The sequence below is a fragment of the Drosophila sulfurigaster genome, chromosome X, assembly GCF_023558435.1.
Source record: "Drosophila sulfurigaster albostrigata strain 15112-1811.04 chromosome X, ASM2355843v2, whole genome shotgun sequence".
Lineage (NCBI taxonomy): Eukaryota > Metazoa > Arthropoda > Insecta > Diptera > Drosophilidae > Drosophila > Drosophila sulfurigaster.
Window position 1 is genome coordinate 24,180,366 of NC_084885.1, and position 15,778 is coordinate 24,196,143.

The 15,778-nt window shown below is 37.5% G+C and overlaps 1 protein-coding gene across 1 annotated transcript; it reads left to right on the forward strand.

The window, feature by feature from the left end:
- The first annotated feature begins 1,453 nt into the window (after positions 1 to 1,453).
- Positions 1,454 to 2,580, forward strand: LOC133848891 (uncharacterized). Its single transcript, XM_062284622.1, has one exon. It carries the CDS (start codon positions 1,768 to 1,770, stop codon positions 2,041 to 2,043), a length of 276 nt encoding a protein of 91 aa, XP_062140606.1. The 5' UTR covers positions 1,454 to 1,767; the 3' UTR covers positions 2,044 to 2,580.
- The last annotated feature ends 13,198 nt before the right edge of the window (positions 2,581 to 15,778 follow it).

The window sequence follows — 15,778 nt, forward strand, 5'->3', positions numbered from 1 at the left end:
GCTTGGCTTAGAATCCTCTACACACAACGAGCAAGGAGCAAGGAGCCAAGATATCTTGGCTTAACAAACGCCCTCGAGCAGTTGAGACTATTTAGTGATTGCATTGCAGCTATTAACAGGTGGGGCCAAGCCTTTGACGTTAGGTAACTGTGTGAGAGATTGAGAGAGAGAGAGAGATTGTGGACACTAAAGACTGCTTCAAACTTGAAAAGAATAAAAATGATGAAAGACGGAAATCAGATAAGCGGTTGGGAAGGAAGATACTAAGAGAAGAAGAACCACACACTGTAAATGTGATCAACTAATGAACGAGCACAGACTGAGGAGAAATGATCTATAGAGTAGAATGCAAAGGAAGAAGAAGTAATAAAATATAGATTGAATAGACAAAAGAATCGATCGATCGATAGAAAAATGAATGGAGTAGACAAGAGAATAAATCTACGATCAGAAGAGTTGATTAATAAGGGAATGAATGAAAGAGATTCGATCGATGGAAGAATGAATTATCGATCATTAGATGAAGGCATGGACGAGAGAAAAAACAAAAGGGTAATGAACTGATTGCTGATTGAGTAGATAAGAGAATGAAGAGACAGAAGGATAAATTAAAAGGAGAATGAATAGAATGAATAAATGAGTCGATAAGAGAATGAATAGACAGAAGAATCGATTAATAGGAGAATGAATAGAGAGAAGAATAGATTGATAAAGATGAATGAATAGACGATCGATAGGAGAATGAATGGAAAATAGATTAAAAAATATGGGGGGATAGCAGAATGAGTAAACAATATGAATGAATTGACTATCAGAAGAATTTATCGATAGAGAAATGAATAGAATGGATGATCGATCGATCGACAGCGGAGTCAAAAGACAAAACTAAACTAAATGAACAGGAAATGGAATTTATATGTATAAGAAAGATTAGTTTGGGAGCATTCTCCTAATAGACAATAGAATCGATCGATTGGAGAATCAAGAAACAGATCAGAAAAATTAATACGTATTTTACCAATTCATAAGTAATAAGTATAGGCAATTAAACAGAAAGGAGAATCGATTGCCATTAGAATTAATATACAAGAGAAGAGAGGAGAATAAACCGACGGGATCGATTGACAGGATCGATTGACAGGATTGATTGAGAGGAGAATGCAAATACACCAATTGACAGGCGAAGTGAACAGCAAGAAAAAGAACACAAATAGTAGAATTAATTAACAGGAGTCAGCATAGTTAGGAAAATGAATAGACAGATGAGTAAACAGAAATGAGAATTGCTTAAATAGGAAAGTATGTATTCAGAATGAATTGGAAGCAGAAAAGAATCTGATCTCTTTGTTGGATATTCGGAAGACAGAAAGTGTCATCAAAATTCAACTCAACAATATGAATTGAAATGATAATTTGGAAACTCAGTTTAGCTGAGTTGCCTTTGCTGGGCAGTGTCAGGCTGGGTGAATGTGTTTGACTTAACATCTAAACAAAATACAACAATTAAAGTCTGAACATTGAAAAACAGCAAGCAACTCAAATTCACAATCAGATTTGTGTGTGCGTGTGTGTGTGTGTGTCTCTGTATGTGTGTGTGTGTGTGAGTGCATCAAGAGGCACCCACTCACCACATAACACCCAGCGAGTGGCAAGAAAGAGAGAGAGAGAGAGAGAGAGAGAGAAAACATCATTCACTCCCAATTTTTGTGATAGCTACTTTGGATAGAACTTTGGCTTGGCTCTAGCTCTGGACGCGACTTGACGAAGATGGTTATCAATCTGAATCCAACAACCCTGACCAATGCGAATGGCAGCAGCAGTCCGATGGCGATCATCAGCCATGCGGTGATCGATGAGATTGTCTACATGCATGTCGTCTGTCCCGGCGACGAGATCTCCAAATGGGTAACGCTCGAGGAGGCGCTGGGCTTGTGTCCCTCGGCTGTCATCGCATACACGCAGCTGACGTTCACCCACATCTTTGGTCCGCCCGTCGATGTCGATGTCGAGGATCAGGAGGAGGAGCCGCAGCTGTTTGACTGAAGGACGAACTCAGAACACACGAGTGAGAGAGGAGCACGTTGACATTCATCCAACTAACCATCCAACCGCTCACACACGCAATCCACCAACGATACGACAATTCAACCAGACGAAGAAGTACAAAAATGAAAAACACAAAAAAAAAAAATCGAGAAAAAAAAAGACAATAGTTTCCAAAACAAACGTAAGGAAGAAAAAAACAGTCATTCCCATTTGCCCTAAAACATAACCCTGTCCTACTTCCTACTTCCTACTTCCTAGTTCCCTCTTCCCTTTTCCCTTTCCTTTTCCCCATTCCCATTCCCCAATTTCCTCCCTTCCACTCCCTTCCCCTTCCACCATTTTGGGCTCTTTCCTTGCATTTCGCTCTCTTGTCAAATTTTTCAAATTCATAGTTCAAGCTTTCAATTTTGCGAACACTAAAAACACGACACCGACGATGATCACGATTGTTTCGATATTAAATTTCGCATGTACATTTGTATTCCAAAAAATATATAATGTACATACACTGTTGAGCCACTTGACTAACTCTGAAGCCCGTTTGTTTTATTTATGTGGTATTTACTATTTAGAAACTGAAGGATGCATATATTATTGATCAATAATAACTACAGGAAATTTGGTTGCGGTCAGGTCAAAAGTGTAGAACATATTTAAGAAATTGTTTTGTATGGTCAACTGCAATCGGGTATATGTTTTACTCTGTGGTATATTTTAAATAAAGTACTATATCAACATACCAAATATAGCCGTTGGTATATATGCGGTATAAATATTTGGTATATTGTAAGAATAATACCTTAAGAATAATACCGCATTGACAATTTGGCATGTTTCGTATATATAAATATACCCAATATAGCATTCGGTATATTTTTGTATTTTTTGCGATACATGTATTTATTAGAATACTATGACAATAATACCTACATCTAGTATGCTAACTACTTTCTAGTATATTTTGATTGTATTACCATTTCAACATACCAAATAAAGCAGTTGGTATATATTTTAGTATATATGCGGTATATTAATTCGGTATATTGTAAGAATAATACCTTAGGAATAATACCGCATTGACAATTTGGTATGTTTCGTATATAAAAATATACCAAATATAACATTCGGTATATTTTTGTATTTTTTGCGATACATGTATTTAATAGAATACTATGACAATAATACCTACATCTAGTATGCTAACTACTTTCTAGTATATTTTGATTGTATTACCATTTCAACATACCAAATAAAGCAGTTGGTATATATTTTTAGTATATATGCGGTATATTAATTCGGTATATTGTAAGAATAATACCTTAGGAATAATACCGCATTGACAATTTGGTATGTTTCGTATATAAAAATATACCAAATATAACATTCGGTACATTTTTGTATTTTTGCAATATATCTATTTAATAGAATACTATGACAATAATACCGACATCTAGTATGCTAACTACTTTCTAGTACTCGTATATTTTGATTGTAGTACCATTTCAACATACTAAATATAGCCTTTGGTACATGTTTGTATATTTGTAGTATATTTATTTGGTATATTATAAGAATAATACCCCACCATTTTGCTTTTATTCCAAATTTTTAGCAAATATCTTTCCTACTTATTTTTGTTAAAATCAAATATAAATTTTTTGAATTCATATTTTTTATAAAATATAATTTCAAGGTTTTCACTCATGACTTTAAAGAGTTTAGATAGACTGTTTTTAATTTTTTATACTTGCTTTAATGTTTGTTTTTTTAATAATTCACTTTTAAAGAATTCGTTTCGAACGATTTTTATTTGAATACAAGTTGCTGTCGCCTGTCTTTAAGAAATTATTTCGCATACTTGGATGCAGATAGTTAGATAGATTACCAAAGAGCGAATTTTTGCTGCCTTGCGATGCGGCAGGGACACTGAGAGAGAGAGAGGAAGGTGTGTGTTTCTTGTGCCTCTTGTTGCTTGAATAAAATGTTGTTATGCCGACATTGACATTTGCCTGGACAGGCTTGGCCTTGTGGCTCACGTGCCGTTGTCGCATTTGTCAGACTCGGAAGGCACACACACACACAGATACAGAGAGAAACACGCACGCTACACAGCTGAAAATTGTTGACAACGCGGCGTATGCGTAATGCGGTCCCAGTGTGTTGTCCTTTCCTGTCCTTTGCTGTCCCTTCGTTTCTTTTTTTTTTGCTCTCTCTTTTCTCTGTTGCTACCTTGCCGTGCCTCTGAGTTGGCGTACGCACAAAATTTGTCTTGGCTTAGGCATTTCAATTGCAAATTAGCTTCCCCCTCACCTCCTGCTCCCCCGTTCACCTCTTCACAGTCTACTTGCTCGGTTCAGCTTCAGCTGCTCCTCTTTTTATACCAGCTACCCATAGGGTAGAAGGGTATTATAAATTTGTGCCGCCATGAAGTGAATGTGACAGGCAGAGGGAAACATATTCTACTCTATAAAGTATATATATTCTTGATCACCTGAGACGATATAGCGATGTCCGTCTGTCTGTCTGTCTGTCTGTCTGTCCATCCGTATGAACACCTAGATCTCGGAGACTTTACAAGATAAAACTATCATTCTTTTTTCATTTGCACTTTGTATGTTTACACTCAGATCAAGTTGGTTTCAAATTTATGCCACGCCCACTTCCGCTGCCTAAAATCGATACAAATCGAATAACAAGCGTAATTTTGAAACTAGAGTCGCTATTTTTGGTACAGACAACAATAACTGCAGTATTTATGATAGCTTGGCTGAAAATGTGGTATATTTTCCACTCTGCAGTATATTGTACATATAACAACAATACATTAATACACCAAATAAAGCCTTTGTTATATTTTTTTTTTTTAAGTATTTTTGTGGTATATAAGTTTGGTATATTTAAGAATAATACCACACTGATAATATGACATATTTTACATACCCCAATATACCACAAAATACTGCAAATATACCAAAAACATAGCCGTTGGTATATAGCATGGTTTATTATAGGAATAATACAATAAGAATAATGCCACAATGGCAATTTGGTATATTCTATTAGTACGTATACCAATTTTGCATATCATAATACTGAAAATATATCAAATATGGCCGTATATAGTTTAGGATAATATACGAAAAATACAGTCGGAATAATACTGCACTGACAATGTAATGTAACACCAAATATTGCATTTTGTATATTTTCGGTATATTTTAAGGATAATACCGCACTGTTTGGCTTTTATTCGAAATGCGTAGCAGGTATCTCATAGTCGAGGACACTCGATTGTAGGTTTCTTACTTGCTTCAGCTCGATTCCAAACGTTCGTTGCTCGACCACATTCAAAGTGTACATTTCGCTTTTTTGTGGCAATTTGAATGATTTATGTTGATTGCGTATAATTGCATGTTGTGTCCTCGCTTCCCTCTTTTCCACCTCTTTCTCTCTCTCTCTTTCACTGTGTGGTTCCCAGGTGCTTGCTCGTTCACCTTTCCTAACCTCAGACATTTGGTGGCGCATTGTTGACGTCGCTGCTTTTATGACGCGTCATCTGTCAGCAGCTTGTTGTGACAATGTCTGGCCAGGATTAACCAGTAAGTAAGTAAGTGAGTGAGACGGAGAGGGGTGGGGTGGGGAGGGAAGGGGAGGGGCTTTTATTGCGGGGGCTTGGCTAGACATTGCGCTGCTGATGTTGCTTTTGTTCTTGCTCTTGCTGCTGCTTATCTAATTATGCGAACTTCCACGCAACACACAAAAATGGTTGCCAACAACTTGTCTTTTGCGGCACGACGCTTCATTTTTCTAACCACCTTGTTTGGCCTCAAAAGGGGCGGGCGGGGGAAAGAGAAAGGGAAAGGGAGCTGGCCTAATGGCGGGGCGCGAGCTCGCATTTATTTCGCTTGTAAACGAGCGCAATTTGCAATTTGAACGCGTCCATTTTGTCGGCGCCATGTGCCACGCGACCAGCGAGCTCTTTACCTGGCCACACATTCCCCTCCTTTCCTTCGTCACCCCTCTTAGTCCTGAGACTCTTTTCGAAGCTGTCAGGCAATTTGCAATTGAATATTTATTTGCCGCCTGCCTAACGACAAACGCAAAACGGGGCGTGGCAACTCAACTAAAAGTTATTACCAAAAAAAAAACCTTTGGCAGCTGTGAAAAAGCCGAATGCTAAAGGAAAATTTCACCATTTGCTAATCAGGCACGCGACGCAAACAGTGTGACCAAACTATGCAAACAACTGTTGAGATTGTTTTGTGGAAGAAATTTGAAAAGTTTTAAAAATTGGCTTGCATTTTGATAAAAAGTTACAGCTCAACAACATTTCAAACAATTTGTTTCGCATTTAAGAGTTGTAGAATTAAAAAGTGTGACCAACTTAAGGAAAGTGCTGCTGACAAATTGAAAATTTTCAAATTGTTCAAAAAGTAAAAGCTCTACAATATTTCAGACAATTTCGTTTAAACTTTAGAGTAAAAAAGTGTGACCAAATTTAGGCAAATCCTGCTGAGTTTTGTTGCTAAAAGAAATAGAAAATAGCTTGCGTCTTCATAAAAAGTCACAGCTTTACAACATTTTAGACAATTTGCTTAACAATTAAGAGTAAAAGAGTTAAAACCAGTGTGACCAAACTAAGGCCGAAACTGCTAAGTTTTGTTGCTAGAAGAAATGTGAAATAAAAGTGAAAGCTTCACATTTTGAGAGTTAAAAACTTTTAAATTACATTTGAATTGTTCAGTTGTATTAAGAAACTATTAAAAGTGCATAAAATTGGTATTTTGTTGATGAAGTTTCTTGAGTTTCTTAGTTGGATAGTTTTCACATGCACATAAAGTGCATTTTTAAATCAGCGAGCTGGTCACACTGTGCACTTGGAGTGCGCATCAAGCACAAGATTAGAAATGGCAGCAGAATGCAAAAACGAATCACTGGCAAGCGAGATAGAAAGAGTGAGAGGGAAAGAGAGAGAGAGAACGAGAGCAAAGAGGATGGAGAAACGTCAGCTAATAAAATGAACTTTATGTGCGAACGTGCGTGGACTGCGTAACAGAAATAGAAAGAGCAGTGCACAAGGCAAAATACGAAGCAACAACACGCTCCGAGAGGGATATTGAGGAGGAGCAAAGACAGAGAAAGAGAGAAAGAGAGTGAGAGAGATAGGGAACTTATTGCCCTTTGACCTGGTCGTGTGTGTTTGGCTGTAACAAGCTCAGTTTCAGTTTCAGTTTCCGTTTCAGTTGCCTAATTATAATTTTGCAATTCAGCTGCCGCATGCAAAATTCATGAGCAACTGCGAGATAAGCAAACATACATACATACATACATATATATACAAGTATATATAGTATGTATGTAACTTTTGCTGTTGCACAACCATATGTCCCTGCCCCTCCCTTTGCCTCTGCTTTCCTTCCACTCACGTGCTTGGCACTTGCCTTTGCTGCTTCCGCTGTTGCTTCTGGCGCTGATGTAAACATAAAACATGACAACTTCCGGATGTTACCCCGGGCACAAAACGAGACTCGAACGATGATGATGAGCAGAGGCGGGAGGGGGGTAGCTGCATAGCAGCGTTAAGCGTTTTATGGCCAAAATGTGCGTTTCATTTGAGCTGTTGCCCCCCTTCTCTCCATCTCCCCCGTCCCGTCCATGTTGCGGCCACCCGCTGCGCTCATTTTGCGCTGATTCGCAGAACTTCCGTTGATGCTTTTGCTTTCTGCAAATGTTGCAAATCTTTTTGCGAAAAACTTGTCGTAAAAATATTTTCATCAGCCCGTGCTGTGAGAGTGGGAAATAAAAATACACAAGCACACATACAGTTAAAGGAAACGTGCGACAGGGGGAAAGGGAAAGGGAAAGGGAAAGGGAAGAGAGAGCGAGAAGAGTCTTCCAAAATGAAGCAATGAAAACTGGCAATAAACAAATGGCACAGCGCAGCGGAAGTTGAAGCAAAAGCGCACAAAATGGCGGCCATCGCACCGGAAGACAAAGACATCAGACCTGCCACCGTCTCCCGTCTCCCCTCTCCCGTCTAACCCTCTAACCCCTCCCTTCTACCCATGCCCCCTTGTTGGCGGCGAATTTATGAAGCATAAGCTGCATAAACATTAAGCTTACATAAGCGTCAGGCTCGAAATCCTTTGCAGGACACACACAGAGAGCGAGAGAGCGAGAGAGAGAGAGAGAGAGCAAACCAGCGATGCTTGCAACATTTTAAGTGTCGATAATTTTCTTGTGCCATGTAGACGTGGCATCAGAACGCTCCTCTCTTTGCTCCCCGCTCCTCTCTCTCAGTGCTTTTTTGGCCACACATCTTTGCCCATACTTTTGGCGTTTGCCAAAAACTCATGCATATGCATAAACTATGCAAACGACACAAAACTTAGCGCAGACTGCGCTAGAGAGAGAGAGCGAGAGAGATGGTAGACTCTAGTCCAGAACCAACAGACAGGAAGCATTATCAGAAAGAGAGAGAGTGAGAGAGAGAGAGCGAGAGAGAGTGGGACAAGTGAAACGATGCGATAAGCAGAGCATTTAAAATTGCAGCGAACCCAACGGGAAATTTACATTTTACATTTTTCGGTGCCAAGCGAAATTAAGCAAATGGAAATTTTTCGACAGCAATAACAATAGAGAGAGGCAGAGAGAGAGAGGGAAAGACAGGGAGAGAATGTGTGCTCGATACAAAGGAATAGTTAAGCGTGGAATGAAATGGAAATGCAGCGCTATAATAAACTTATACAGGATTAAATGTCAAACTATGCAACAGAATGGAATGAAACACAGTTGCCAGCGCACAACAGCTGCAATCTATGCAATGAAACTTTTGCCATCGCATAACAGCTTCAATCTTAATAAACAGAAGAAACATGGAATGAATCAGTTGCATTCGAAAGCATAGTGGAATGTTTTGGAATGAAACTCAGCAATTAAATAACAACAATATGGAATGAAACAGTTGTGAAAACTCAGTGAACCACAATAAAACAAAAAACAGCGATTTTAAACTGATTTCTGCGAAATTAGTGAAACAAATGATAAAAGGAATTCTGGAAGAGAAACAAATTGGAATGAAACAATAAAATGCCTTTCCGCTTTTCTCAATTTGGCTGACAAACAATCTGCAAAGGCCAAATATCTGAGCTGAAAATACGCGTTACAATGGAATGGAAAGACGAATGTACACAACAGCGCAACATTTTGGAATGAAACAGTTCGGCAATGTCAAAGCCAAGAATACCGAAACAAATCGGAATGAAACGATATTTTAAATGAAACTGTTTGGTAATGTCGTAAAATGCAAATAGTAAAATTTCATTCAAATTGAGAAACAAATTGGAAAGAAACGATATTTTCGTTATTCCTTTCTTGTTTACTCAAATTGGTTGACAAAGAGTAAAGAGTACAAAGAGCAGCTTATCAAAGAGTGCAAAGCGAAGTAGCTGTGCTGTGATACATCTAAAAATAAACGGAACAATGGAATGAAACGACGAATGTGTAGCTATTTGTGGGCGGTTAAGCTTAGGGCGCGTGCAATTTACGTTGACAAACGAGAACGCCAGCAGGTATGAGATATAGTGTCTACGTAACTTGTGCCCTCACCCAAATCTAACTAATTTATGGTATTATATTACGAGTATTTTTGATGGGGTCACACACACACACGCACACACTCGCACACACAGCCAGATAACTAACGGGACAAATTCAGTTATTCTCGTTGCACGCGGAGGATGGTAAAAATCAGCTAAAATGAAATAACAAAAGCAAAGCAAGCTGCGAGTCGATATAAGAAGCGAAGCTATATAAAGTGACAGGACAGGAAGAAATGTGAAAGAGGAGAAAGCGAAATAGGAAGGAGACAGAGAAAGAGAGAGGAAGAGGGAGAGAGAGAGAGAAGGGAAGTAGCAACAGCAGCAGCTTCTACGTGATTTGTTTGCCAAATTGTGGCAAATGTGTGTGGCGCATTCACTGGCAATGGCGATTGCTCTGACTCTATCTCCCTCTTTCTCTCTGTGTGTGTGTGTGTGTGCCGCTAATTGAGTTGTTGCTACCATACACACACACACACACACACACATGCACACACTGACACACTCTTGAAGCGCATTCCTCGCCCCCATTCATTGCACACTTCCGCATTTGGTTTATTGAGTTTGCATGACCCTAATTTAAAGATGATTTAAAATTCCCGCAGCGAAATTAACCGAAGCGTCCGATCAGCCGGCCACTTGCGACCGACCGGTCAATGTCTCCGTTACCTCCCCCACTTCCCCCTCTCCCCTCACTTCCACGACATTTCGCTCCTCCTCGCAGGAGGGAATTTATTGTTCAACGCGATGGCGCGCTAATGCGGCACATTTATCATGCAGCTGGCGATGCGTTGGCAGACCGGGCAAAACCCAAGCGCTAATGGTCGCCACTTGGACCAAACATAAATTATGTTTAATCAACAGCAGCAACAGCACCATGAACAACAACAATAACAACAACAACAACAACTACTATAAGATATGCATGCAAATCCTTTAATCGAAATTACAAGCTAAGCAAACTGTTTGATGATGTTTAGCGCTGAGCAAATGCATCCCAGCAACGAGTTAGTAATACATTAGCTGCCATTAGCCACAGCTGTTGAACAGCATGAGCAATCGCCATCTGCTATGGTAAAGCATCATTTGGTACATAATGGAATGAAACGTGATAGTGATATAATATAGATATACAACATAATATATCTAATAAATAAATATGAAACAAAATGGAAAGAAACGAAGAAGAAACGACTGCTCAGCGAAGAATTTGCAGCATCTTATAGATATGTAACTAACTAACCATTATAGATATGTAACTAAATATCTATAATTAATAAATATAAAACGATATGGAATGGAACGTCGCTTGTACAAAATGGAATGAAACGTGATAGTGATATAATATAGATATACAACATAATATATTTAATAAATAAATATGGAACGAAATGGAATGGAACAACGAAATGAATAATATAATATATATAATATGAAAGAAAATGGAATGGAACGATGAAATGAAATGAAACGTCTGCTCAGTAAAGATTTACAGGCATCTTATAGTGATATAATATAGATATACAACATAATATATCTAATAAATAAATATGAAACAAAGGGGAAAGCATCGAAAGAGGCTCCATGTGGAACAAACTGGAAAAAAACGACGACTCAGCGAAGAATTTTAAGCATCTTATAGAGATCTAATTATATATATGTTACTTAATATATGATATATATTAATATATATAATGAATAAATATGAAACGATATGGAATGGAACGTCGCTTGAGCAAAAAATACTTCATATTAATATTAGCGTAGAAATATGCTTATATTCAGCTATATCGGAATATCACACTAAATATAGTTTTATTGCCTCTCCTAAATTGGAGAGGAACAAATTGAAATGAAACACTTTTCAAACTCATTAGAGGCATCCTGTGTAATTCAAGTAAAATCTAAGCCATTTATCAACACTAAATATATTAAATCAACATGGAACACAATGGAATGAAACGACAAATAAACAAATTAATTGTTGTTTACGTATGTATATATAAATATGCTCATTTCCACCTACAACTAACTAGAATCGCTTCAAATGTTATAAATTTGAGTGACGCGAAATGGAATGTAACACTAGAAAACTTATAGCCTTTAGAAAACTCACAATTTTTATTTGTCATAATTGAATTTTTAATGTAATGCATAAATAAGTGAAACTCGCATCAAAATTAAGTAGTTAAGAATGGAACAAAATGGAATGGACTAGTATTTGAACACAGAAACAAATGGAGATGACCAAATTTGCTTAATAAAATGGAACATTCTTGAAACTAAATGTCTTGTTTTATACATAAATAAAAAACGTATTTTTAAACCTTCTTGGAAATCAATCAATTAACAATGCAATGAAATTGAAATGGAACAGTATTTTAAGCCATACAACTTTAGCATACAATTATAATTAGTTATAAATTGTATTACTATAATTTAATCGGTTTTGCCAAAGCGTAGATTGTATTTTATACTTTTTTGTTCGTTAATAGTTTATTTATTATTTAGTTTAAAGGAGTTGCTTAAGATAAAAGATAAGAGTACTTTAACATTGCGTGAGATCTCTCTTGTTGCGAAAAAGTCAATTAATAAAAGCCTGCTTGGGCAGTCACCGCCCGTTGTTCTGCGCTTGCCTGAGATTTGGGTAGAGTCAAATGTCAACGGCAGCAACGCCTCCATTTTTTGGGTCTCGACTTGAGCAAGCGGCCAGCGGCCATATCGATCTAGCCAGCTGGAGAGAGAGAGAGAGAGTGAGAGAGGGGGGGGAGGAGAGGGAGTGAAAAGTGGGTGAGAAAGAGAGCTAGAAATAACTGCGCCCGCACACGCCTGTCATCATATCATGTCAATCAAGCGCAGGGCAAAACACTTTAGACCAAAATGAAGATGGTGTCTGTGGCGTAGCAAGATGAGGAGAGAGGAGAGGAGGGGAGGTTGAAGGGAAAGTACATTAAACTAAGCTGGCAGCGAAATGGCAAACTAAGTGACGAAGCAGCAACTGCTCGTCGTCGTCGTCGTCGACGTCGTAGTCCATCTAGCATCTTCCATCAACATCTTTCCCATTACAGCGCTGAACTTGAGCTCGACTACGTGCCAAGCTCTAAGTGTGTGTGTGTGTGTGTACGAGTGTGTGTGTGTGTGTGTATGTGCGCTGACAGGCAATCTGCTGAAGCGGGCTGGGAAAATAACAGTACTTGCCCACTTAGCCCCAACTGTGTCTGGTTGGCATTTCAGCGGCCCACCGCGAAGCATGTTGCATGTGCAACACATCTGAAAAGCTGCATTTCATTTTGCGAGGCATGGGCGTGGCACGTTTTAGCCCGCATTAATGCTGCATCAGGCATCGCTTAAAAGTTGCCAGCATTGAGATTGAGCTACAGCTAATTGTACATTCAACACAATTTGTTGCGGTCTCCTTAAGGCTTTAAGCTGCCGGCAAGTTGCTTTAATGTGCTTTTTTAGCATTTTTGTGGACTTCAAAAATAGTTGTGTATATTAATCAAGTTGTTTTTTGGTGGAATTAATCAATAGGAAATAATTTTTGCTTCTATGGCTTTTTGAAGAGTTTTGTGAGATTGAAAAAAATATTTACTATATATTTACTATATATTAATCGAGTTATTTTGAGTGAAATTAATTAGTAGGATATTACAAAATAAAACTAAATAAAAAGATCTTTATTATTTCCTATTTATATCCAAAAATTGATTAAATTTATGAATCAAAACTTTAACGTGCATCATTATTTAATTCTTTCTGAATTGAATTGTAAAATGTGCAAAACAATATGCATAATATTATGATGTCCAATTTTGTGTCTTTAAAAAAACGAAATGAATTAAAATCAATAAAAAAATTAATGAGAAACTACAGAAATCTTTAATTATTTCAATTTTAAACACAACACAAAAGTCTTTGTTAAATTAAATTTGTTGGAAATGAAAATATTTAAAAATTAAGACACTACAAATAAATTGACTTACAATATCAATAAAAATAATACAACATATCTTAAATTACTTCACAGCTAAGTCAAGTGAAATATTGTCCTTACATAATGCTAATTAAAAATCACTTAATTAAGTCTACAGATGTTGATTTTACTTCGTTGATCTTCATTGACTTGAACTGAAACGTAAGCTCTCATATATTTGTTTTGATTTCCACCTACAAAATATCGTTCAATCTGCAATGAATAAGCTTTAAACTTAAGCTAACATAGTTGATTGGAATTGTCTTTAATTAATGTACATATATTAGTCTCGTTTTAATCTTAAGCTGATTTGAAAGATATTGCGCTTTACAAGCAAGCGACACTATATCATTTTCTCGCTTTCATTTCAAATCTTTCTCTTACTCCAACTTCTTCGTAGCTTACGCTCTCTTTTTTCAGTGTCTTTCTTTTTATTTTTTTGGTTTATCCCATACTCTCAACACTCGGTATCTGTTAGAACACAATCAGCTTGTCTTCCAGTTGTCCCCTCGGGGCGCTTTCATAGCGCAATTTATGGAACGCGTTTGGCCTTTTGGCGTTTTGCCGGATTTCTTTTTCTTTTTTTTTTTGCTCTCTGTGTTTTTTTCCCCATTTTTTTGAGTTTTTATTTTTTGGGTTCTGGCAGCGTTATCTATGCCTAGATTCCCTGCCAGGCCAAAACAGAAATATGAATTTATACCATTTTTTAGTTGTTGTTTCGCTTTTATTTCGCTTCGGTCTCTTTTCCGTTCGTTTTGTGTGTGCTCGTGTGTGTGTGTGTGTGGCAAATTCCTGGAACATAAAGTAATTTATAGCTGGGAGTTGTGTGCCAAGGATACGCCTGAATAAAGGCTAGCGAGGAGCAGCGGCGAGGTAAAGGCAAATTCAGCATGACAGTTGAGACGATGGGTGATTGGGGAGAAGAGAGAGAGAGAGGGGAAGAGAGGAGGAAGAGCTAGGCAGAAAGTCCTGCTTGGCAAAATGGTCGAAAGAGAGAGAGCCTTTTGGTAACTTTGCTGGACGCTTTTAATTACGGCTGATTTATTTATTGCGCATACGATCCGTATGCAGGTGCAACAACAGCAGCAACACACAGTGGAACAAGTTGTAATTTCGATCGAAGTTGAAGCAATTAAAAAAGACATTTACTTTTTGTGAATTTTGTTCTTTCACAAAATGCAAGATAATTTCAATTCCATAAGACTTAAGATAACTTTTTTTTTACTTATCATTTGCATAACCATTTCAATATAAACTATGTGCTTTATAATCTGAACTTAAAAACATATAAATATTAATATATTTCTGACTTAAATGGTGAATGAATGCAATACAATAAGCATTACATTATAATGACTTATGTTTTATGGAAAAGAAAATGAATTGAAATATATTGAATGGAAATATTAATGACTAAGTAAAGAAAGCTTTAATATTTCTTTTTAAATAAACAATTTACACAAATTTAATATTTTATTTCATATTTGAAAATGGATTTCAATGAAAGTGCCCCAAAAAGTATGCTACACAAATTGTGTTGACAAAAACTTCAAATTAATAGAAACCTAATTTTGGAAAACAAAGCGAAATGAATTTGAGTTTGAATTTGGTTTTGGTTTTGAGAGAGAGAGAGAGAGAGAGAGAGAGAGAGCAAATAAACGATATTTGAGAGTTGTTTATTTATTTGTAATTCATTCGCAGCGTTGAGTAATCAGTCGATTAGGTTGCCTAACCGCAGTGCCTTTAAAAATAAACAGCGATAAAGCTATTTAATTTATATTGACATTTCACAATTACTGTAGCTTGCTTAGATTTTTTTTTTAGTTAATAGTTTTCTGTTGTTATTTCCACTGTGCAACGCGTGGCTAATTTAGACTGGACACAGTACGAGACACGAACTGATGTCCGGCTCCGTTTGCGATTCCAGACGATAAATTGTCATTAAAAGTGCAGCTAGGCAACGGAGAACGGAGAACGTGGCAAGTGGCAAGCAGCAAGCAGCAAGCGGCAAGCAGTAAGCGGCAAGCGTAAGAAGAATGCAGTTGGCAACTTGTTAGCATGTTGCGCGCTCAAAGTGTAATTAAAATTTAATTGCAATGTTGGGACAATGGAGATACTGCTATTATTATGGTCGCCGGTATCGGTCGCCAGGCCTTTTAGC

What these genes read in the sequence shown, in the direction of transcription:
- LOC133848891 (XM_062284622.1), top strand. Translation starts at nt 1,768, where the DNA reads ATGGTTATCAATCTGAATCCAACAACCCTGACCAATGCGAATGGCAGC.